This window comes from Armigeres subalbatus, chromosome 1 (assembly GCF_024139115.2).
Source record: "Armigeres subalbatus isolate Guangzhou_Male chromosome 1, GZ_Asu_2, whole genome shotgun sequence".
NCBI lineage: Eukaryota > Metazoa > Arthropoda > Insecta > Diptera > Culicidae > Armigeres > Armigeres subalbatus.
In genome coordinates, this window is record NC_085139.1 from 200,829,763 (window position 1) to 200,839,087 (window position 9,325).

Genomic DNA, 9,325 nt, shown 5'->3' on the forward strand with positions numbered 1-9,325 from the left:
GTGTAGTCAGTCAAAGCTAAGCTAAGCTAAGCTAAGCACTAGGACATTTTCAATTTACGAGAATGCCATTCGGCTTAAAAAATGCGCCTGCAACTTTTCAGCGCGCTATGAACAATATTCTCAGCGAATATATTGGCACAATTTGTTTTGTCTATTTAGACGATATTATAATTATTGGGAAAGACTTGAGAACGCACATTCAAAATTTGACAAAGGTATTAAAGAGACTTTCAGAATTTAATCTTAAAATACAACTTGACAAGTGTGAATTCATGCGTCGAGAAACAGAATTTCTTGGTCATGTAATCACCCAAGAAGGGATTAAGCCCGATCCCGAAAAGATAGGAAAAATTTTAGACTGGAAACTACCACAAAACCCAAAACAAATTAAACAGTTTCTGGGACTTTCTGGCTACTACAGAAGGTTTATTAGAGACTATTCAAAAATTGTCAAACCAATGACGAAATACCTAAAAAAGATCAAACGGTAGACACCAATGACGAAGCATACAAGGCCGCGTTTTCCAAATTAAAACAAATCATATCTTCTGACCAAGTTCTCACATATCCTGATTTTGAGCTTCCATTTATATTAACGACTGACGCCAGCAATTACGCAATCGGCGCAGACACAAGATAAGATTGAAAGACCCATTGCTTTTGCTAGTAGAACACTAACGAAATGCGAAACAAACTATAGCACCATCGAGAAGGAAGCTTTGGCCACTATGTGGGGAGTTAACAAATTTAAATCATACATCTATGGAAATAAATTCACCCTTTTCACAGATCACAAGCTCCTACAGTACATCAAAAATTGTAATAAAAATCGAAAACTCTGAAATGGGCGCCCGGAGCTGGAACACTACGATTATACAATACTGTATAAAGAAGGCAAAACCAACGTAGTCGCAGACGCGTTAAGCAGGCATACTGAAGAAATTTGTGATGTTAATGTAAATAACACGAATTCTCCAATTTTAGGTAATGATTCAGACGCACTGGACAGCGATCTATCAAGTAACGAAGCTCAACCCCCAACCGAAGGAAACCAACAAGACCATGATGCAAACCTGTCTGAAGAGCCCCCTGATGAAGAATTACGGATTTAAGAGAATGATCCAGGAAACGAATCAGACGGCGAGACGATCCACTCAGCGGAATCCTCTGATGATTTTTACATACATTGCGTGGAGAGACCGATAAACTATTACAGGAACCAAATAATTTTACGACTATCCAGACTAAATACCGATATAACAGAGACACCGTTTCCAAATTATCGTAGAACCATTATCTGTAGAGACAAATATAACGAAGACGATATAACAGACATTTTGTTGAAATATCACGACGACCGACAAACAGCAATAATAGCGCCAGAACAAATCATTCCAATCATCCAAGAAGTTTACAAAAAGCATTTCAACCAAAAGGGACACTTTGTTCTGACACAGTTGCAAGTAGAGGACGTCGCTAATGAACAACGACAAGACGTAATCATAAACAAAGAACACGACCGTGCCCACCGTGGAGTGACCGAAGTCGAGAACTAATTGTAAAGATGTTACTTTTTCCCCAAGATGGTATCAAAAATTAAAATGGTTACCCAAACATGCAAAATGTGCAATATGCACAAGTACGAAAGGAAACCACATAACATTAAACTATCTCCGCGACCCACTACAGACAAACCATTCGACAGAGTCCATATGGACATTTTTCAAATCAACAGGCATAACTTTTTATCCCTTGTAGACTCCTTTTCAAAACATGCGCAGATGATTTATATGGATACTAAAAATCTAACAGATGTGAAAAGCGCTTTGGCAAGCTATTTTGGCGTTTATGGTACACCAAGGAAAATCATTACGGATCACGAAACAACTTTCATGTCATTACAATTGAAAAGTTGTCTAGATGCCCTAAACGTTGAACTAGAGTACGCATCCTGTTCGGAATCTAATGGACAAGTTGAAAAGACACATTCAACTATGATCGAAATTATAAATTCAAACAAATACAAATTTCCAAATACTGATACTAAAACCCTTGTTAGGTTGGCAATATCTCTCTACAATGAGTCCATTCATTCTGCTACAAAATTCTCGCCTAATGAGATCATTTTTAATAATAACAATTTGGTCAACCCTTACCAAATCGAGGAAAATGCTCAAAAAGTATTCGACAAAGTAAAAGTAAACATAGAAAAAGCCAGGATTAGCCAGGAAAAACGCAACAAAAGTAAGGAAGATCCACCCCAATTAGATCCCAATCGAGAGGTATACCTCATACCAAACATAAGGAAAAAATTAGACCCAAGAGCCAAGCCAATGAACGCAAACAACATAGCTGACAGGACTTTCAAAAACAACAGACAAATTAAACGACATAAAAATAAGATCAAAAGATTAAGGAAACCTAATTGAAAGTACTAATGCCATTTTACGACTTCTCTTATATTTCCAGATGCACTCACTGATGTTATTACCTCTAGTTTTAGCACTCACAACAATAACGAAACAAGAATCTTTAGAGATTACAAATTTAACGAACGATCCTATTCTACTACTAAAATTAAAAGAATGCAAATTACAAACAGGTGTAATTAAAATTATCCATCTGATAAATGTAACTAATTTGGAAAATAATGTTTACTTATTTGCAAAGATAGCTAGCCAGGTAAATAGGGACCTTCCAATTTCAAACCTTATTTTACAGAAGAGTAGGGAACTTGTCAACAACCTGCATCAACTGAAGCCGATGAAACCAAGACGAACCAAGAGATGGGACACACTAGGAGTCGCTTGGAAATGGATTGCAGGATCCCCGGATGCCGAGGACCTAAGAATAATCAATACCACATTAGAGGACCTGATATCGCAGAACAACCAACAAACTAAAATCAACAATATACTAAATAACAGAATCGATGCAATGATGGCAACCATCAATAAGCTCATCGAACAACAATCAGTACAGAACAAAATTTTGCTGGAAGAAATGGATGCCATTACTCTCTTGCTGTACATGGATACGACAAACAAAATCCTAGAGGACTTGGAGGATACAGTTCTAAGAACCCGGATAGAACTCGCAAATAGTAAGTTACTCTCACTCAAAGAAATTCTCACCATGGAAACTTTACTCAATGAACAAGGGATACATACTCAATTCCCTGAAGAAGCTTTAAATTTTGCTAAACCAAAAATAGCAACTAGAGGAGATCTCTTATTATACATTTTGCAAATTCCAAAAGTTAAAGGAAACTGCGAAATCATTCAAATCGTACCCCTTACGGTGCAGAACTCTGTTATAACGCATCTCCCTCCATACATAATTCGGAGTGGAAACAACTTGTTTAGTACCACCCATCCAGAAAATACTATCCAAGAAGAAAGCTTTTTAGAGCGATTGAGAGATAATTGCTCGCTTCACATTATCCTTGGAAAAGAAAGTCATTGCAACGCCACTTACGACGATAGTACAAGGATTGCCCTTATAACCACTAACAAAATTTTGATAAATAACGCGAAAGAGTCACAATTGAGGTCAAATTGTGGACCACATAACCGTACGCTTCGCGGAAATTTCGTTTTAACGTTCCATAATTGCAGCGTACAGGTGGATGAGCAAGTTTTTACTTCAGAAGAGATCGTCAACAACGCGAAGGAAATACAAGGAGCCTTCGCTAATCTTGCGATAAATTGGAACATCGCGAAACAGCACGACATTCCCCGTATCCAAGAACAAACCATCCATAATAGAAAGCAACTGGACCACGTCAGATTGAAGCAGTTCGAGCACAGGAACCTACTGCTTGCCACTTTCGGAGGACTATCAACGGCAATGGTAATTATTATTGTCATAACAGTAACTTGTCTTTGTAGAAAGAGAGTAGTCATCAGGATTGGAAGTCGAGAGGACAAACCATCTCAGAAGGATTAGGAGAAAGTCCGGGGACGTCCTTTATTCTAACCCCGGAGGAATTATGCGCCAGGCGCCCGTTTATGCTGAGTACTGATGTCCAAAGTACACCCAGCCATCATGCCACCGTCAGCACCTTTCGAGGAGACCGACCTCGTTACCAAGCAGCCGTCAGCACATTCCGAGAGGCCAACCGCACCGAGCAGCAAAGTGCAGAATGGACAAGTTTAGGTATTAAATAGGGATCGATGCAGAATCGATCAGTCAGTCAGTGTTAGAGTTAGTGTCGGATCGTTCGATTTTGAATTAGTTTAGTAAATGAAACAGTGAGTGTATTTAATTATAAGAATTTGTGAATAAAAGTATTTTTTTTATAATAATCAGGTCCTAAGACCTATAATTATATATATATATATATATATATACATTTTTGAGTAGAATTGGAATGGCTTTATTTAGCGGCGCAGCCGATTTTTTTTTATGTTATGGAAATTGGAGTTATTAAAAATAAATTTTGAAATTCCGCGAAATTCCGTTTAGTTACGTTGAAAGTTTGATTTTTCTGCCGAAATTTTTGAAATTTAACGATACGGAACGAAATCAGAAATCTCGCCATACTTAAATTCCGCGGAATTTCGTTTCGAATGTCCTAAACGAAATTTTCCGAAATACCGCATATTCTTAATTTAGTGGCTGTTGCGATTACCTGAGATGCAACCAGCAGGAATCCGCAATATTTGTGTTTTTCTCGAGACGCGTAATATTGCAATGCCTTTTTGTAAACAGTTGAAAATCATCCCCAGATAAGGTTGCCAAACCATTCGAAGCTGTTTTTTTATTTTTCAGAAAATTCTAAGGCCGCTCGATAATTTCCCACCAAATAATCGTTGTAGACGTCACAGGCTCAGTTTTTTTGCAGCGTACTATATAATGTGTCATGTCAACGACGGAAATGAATATGTGCTGGAATCGCTATCAACGCGATCATTGCGAATTTATTTATTGCAGTCAACTATCTCTATTGTTGGCCAGAAGAAGGGAACCCCTTCTCGAAGAACAAAGAAATGCTAGAGTTCCCTCTCTAATGTCGACCCGTTGGCCAAATAACAATTCGGCAAAATTGGCTTTTTCTGCCTATCGACTATTTCGGCCTTCTCAGCCAATGTATCATTTCGGCAACGACTTTTTCGACCATATGATCAATTCGGCCGAACGACATTTTTGGTCGTATGTCCATTTCGACTAAACGCCAGATTGGTTTCAGCCAAACGGAACACCTTTCGGCCTTATGGCCCCCGCCCACATGGTCCTTCTCGTCGTTATGTCGAAATTTATTAGGCGAAAAGCCATTTGTTCGAATGCCACTTGGCCAAATAACACGATAAGCCGAATATCATCTAGCCGAATTTCATTTGGCCAAATTGAGCGTTTGTCCGAAACGGTTATTATGTTGAAAATGGCTTGGCCGAAGATGTCATTCGAAAACGACAGCCGAAAGAAACATTCGACCAAGTAGGCCGAAATAGTTGTTTGCCCTAACATGTCAGTTGGCTGTAAATGCCGTTTGGCTGAAATCGTCGTTTGACTAAAATGGTCGTTTGGTTTGGTTGAAAATGCCGTTTGGTAGAAATGGTCTTTTGGCAGGAAAAGCCATTTGGCTCGAAAATATCCTTTCAGTCAAGCATCCTTTCGGGCTAACGGCATTTTCGGCCAAATGAGCTATTCGGCTAATCGACTTTTTCGGCAAAAGGAACTGTTTGGCTGAACGATATTTTCGGCCATACGTCCCTTCCTACCAAATGACATTTTCGGCCAAAAAACTTCCGGCTAGATGGGCTTCGGCCAAATGGTTTGTACAGTCAAATAACATATTCGACCAAACAACTTTCAAAATTCTTCGGAATTTTCAAAGGAAGTTTGTCTTAGATTTTAAGAAGAGCTTTCCGTTGTTTACAATGGATCAATCGCCGCGAAATTGCTGGTGGGGATTCTCATCGATTTGTTTTCGGCGAAAAATGACAAAACAAAACTTTGCCAGACTGTCCGGACGTTTCGGTCGATTTACTGGCCTTCGACCATCTTCTGCGGACAAATCTTCTGTTAGAAAATAAGTGACTGGAAGATTTGTCCGCAGAAGATGGTCGAAGGCCAGTAAATCGACCGAAACGTCCGGACAGTCTGGCAAAGTTTTGTTTTGTCATTTTTCGCCGAAAACAAATCGATGAGAATCCCCACCAGAAGAGCTTTCCTTAGTAAAATTCCGACAAGCGGTGGTAATCCTGCAGGGACACCGTTCTGGGAAAAAACCTCTTAGAAGGTCACGTCTTCACGCTCAGCAATGAGTATTAATAAAAACAAGAGGAAGGAGTCTTTGAATTCTCCACTTCCTTCTAAGAAACAAGGTTTCAAGACCGGCCTGACAAAGAGGGGAAAAAATAGAAGGAAGCGGGAGAATTCAGGTATTCCTTCAAACACGAAGGTCGGAAATAATTTGTCGCCTATCGAACTGAGCAATCAGTTCGATTTGATTAATGATGATATTGAGCAAATCGAATCTAGCCCAGGTGATTCGATTCATGCGAAAAAGCAAAGGATTCCGCCGATTGTGGTATCTGTTGCCGAGTTTTCTGGCTTTAGGAATGAGATTTTGAGTAACCTTCAGGGGATCAAGGTTTCATTTCAGATTGCTAGGAAGGGTGACTGCTGCGTTTTACCGGGATCCTTTGACGATCGCAATCGTCTTCTTCAGTATTTAACTGAGAAGCGCCATAAATTCTTCACATACGACGACAAAACTGAGCGATTGTTCAAAGTCGTCTTGAAAGGTCTCCCCAGTGATGATAAATCACTGGATGAGATTAAAATTGAAATTTCTCAATTACTTGGATTTTCACCAGTCCAAGTAATTAAGATGAAAAAGAAATCCCACCCTGGTACTTCCCAGAGGGGCATTTCTCAAGAATTTTATTTAGTTCATTTTAACAAAAGTGAACTAAATAATATGAAAAGTTTGGAAAAGGCCTGTATTATGTCTCATGTCCGTGTTACATGGGAACATTTCCGCAGGCCTGGGGAAATTTCCAAAACCCAACCCAGTGCCGTAAGTGCCAAAAGTGGGGTCATGGAACCAAACATTGTCACATGGATGCTAAATGCATGATTTGTGGTGGAACCTCTCACGCCAAGGACGCATGTCCTGTGAGAGAAGATTCCAATAAATTTAAATGTGCTAATTGTGGAGGCAATCATAAATCCAATTTCTGGGAATGCCCTTCACGCAAAAAAGTTTTGAATTCCCGTGCAAAATTGATGACGGGAAATTCCAACCGGATCCCAGATTCGACGGGTAGAAATTTTTCAAACGCTCAAATTTCGAAACCGGTTACCGGTCGAGCAATTCATACCCACCACAATTCACAAACAAATTTTGCCGCTCGTCAACGGGTAGCAAGCACTTCAGTAAATTCCAATTTTTCCAATGTACCTACGTATGCAAACATCGCTGCTGGTAGACCAAATTTCTCTTCTCAAAATGAGGTTTATACCCATGTCCCAACGGAAAATAACGGTCATGCTGCCGATTCAGGTAGCATGACTGCTTCCGATTTTGATTTTTTAACTGAACAATTGCATCACATGATTGATGCAATGTTCAAAGCCTGTTCCTGAAGCTGTTCAGGTTGGTATAAAGTACACACAAAAAATTGTTATCGGACTCCGTTTCAATGGATCCAAATAATTGTGTGAAAGTTCTAAATTGGAATGCCCGCTCTCTAAAGGGTAAGGAAGATGAATTATTCAACTTCCTTTCAGTTCATAATGTGCATATTGCCATTATAACTGAAACGTATTTATAACCAGGACTCTCCATTAAAAGAAATCCAAACTATTTTATCTACAGAAATGATCGTCTTGACAGCGCCTGTGGTGGGGTCGCCATTGTCATTAATAGACGTATCAAACATAAATTATTTTCTTCGTTTGAAACCAAAGTTTTTGAAACCTTGGGAGTTTCTGTTGAAACAAATTTTGGACAATTTTCCTTCATTGCAGCCTACTTGCCTTTTCAATGCAATGGGCAGCAAAAGAATTGGTTGAAAGCTGATCTTCAAATTCTGACTCGCAACAAATCAAAATTCTTCGTAATTGGTGACTTCAATGCCAAACACCGTTCATGGAATAATGCTCAAAGCAATTCCAATGGTAAAATTTTATTTGAAGATTGTTCTGCGGGATGTTATACTATTCAATATCCCAATGGACCAACTTGTTTTTCTTCCAGTCGAAATCCTTCTACAATTGATTTAGTTTTAACGGATTCAAGTCAGCTGTGTGGCCAATTGGTAACTCATGCTGACTTTGACTCTGATCACCTTCCTGTGACATTTGAAATCTCACAAGAAGCCATTTATAATCCAATCAGCTCTACTTTTAATTATCATAGAGCTGATTGGGATTTATATAAAACGTATATCGATAGGAATTTTGATGTTGATATTCCTCTCGATACCAAAAGTGATATTGATAATGCTCTCGTATCTTTGACAAATTTAATTGTCGAAGCCAGAGGCATTGCAATTCCTAAATTTGAAATTAAATTCATCTCCATTATTATTGGCGACGATCTTCAGCTACTGATCCGTCTTAAAATGTGAGAAGAAGGCAATACCAAAGAACTCGCGATCCCGCGTTGAAAGTTATTCGGCAAGACTTGCAAATGAAATTTAAAAATCGTTTCGCTATTCTGAGAAATACCAACTTTGAGAATAATGTCTCAAAGTATGATCCCAGTTTGAAACCCTTTTGGAAATTAACCCTCAAAAGCCAATTCCAGCGCTTAAAGAGGGAAATAAAATTTTATTAACAAATGGCGAAAAGGCTCAAAAACTTGCTCAGCAGTTCGAGAGTGCCCATAATTTTAGTCTAGGTCTCACTAGTCCAATTGAGGATCAGGTTACACGGAGCTTCGAAGACATTCTCAATCAAGAGAATGTTTTTGACCCTTCGTTGGGAACTAATTTGGATGAAGTGAGATCTATTACTAGAAAATTTAAAAATATGAAAGCCCCGGGTGATGATGGTATTTTCTACATACATAATACATAATCTGGTTTGGGGTGAAGTTGATCAAGACAGCTCTACTAAAACCATTATGACCTAGTAGTCAAAATACACCAGGTTATTTGTATGAATGTTGAATTTACTACGTAAAGAAGTCTAAGAAGTCAATATTTGAAACGAAAATAGCGTCATTTATGACTATCTCTCTCTTTCTTCCATAAAATACATTTTCATGATTATAATCGAAAAACTCGGATTTCTACCTAGCGGTAACATTACTTGAACGGAGAATATTGTTGACCACCGTTTCATAAAAAAAAATTGGCACTTTTGACTG

General features: G+C 38.7%; 1 protein-coding gene across 1 annotated transcript; it reads left to right on the forward strand.

Moving 5' to 3' along the window:
• The first annotated feature begins 2,696 nt into the window (after positions 1 to 2,696).
• LOC134209874 (uncharacterized) lies at positions 2,697 to 3,774 on the forward strand. The gene is made up of 2 exons (XM_062685897.1): positions 2,697 to 3,103; positions 3,618 to 3,774. Exons 1-2 carry the CDS (start codon positions 2,764 to 2,766, stop codon positions 3,704 to 3,706), a joined length of 429 nt encoding a protein of 142 aa, XP_062541881.1. The 5' UTR covers positions 2,697 to 2,763; the 3' UTR covers positions 3,707 to 3,774.
• Positions 3,775 to 9,325: the final 5,551 nt, after the last annotated feature.

What these genes read in the sequence shown, in the direction of transcription:
- LOC134209874 (XM_062685897.1), top strand. Translation starts at nt 2,764, where the DNA reads ATGAAACCAAGACGAACCAAGAGATGGGACACACTAGGAGTCGCTTGG. An exon ending in CCGGATAGAACTCGCAAATA is followed by an intron (nt 3,104 to 3,617) that starts GTAAGTTACTCT and finishes CCATAATTGCAG; the next exon opens with CGTACAGGTGGATGAGCAAG.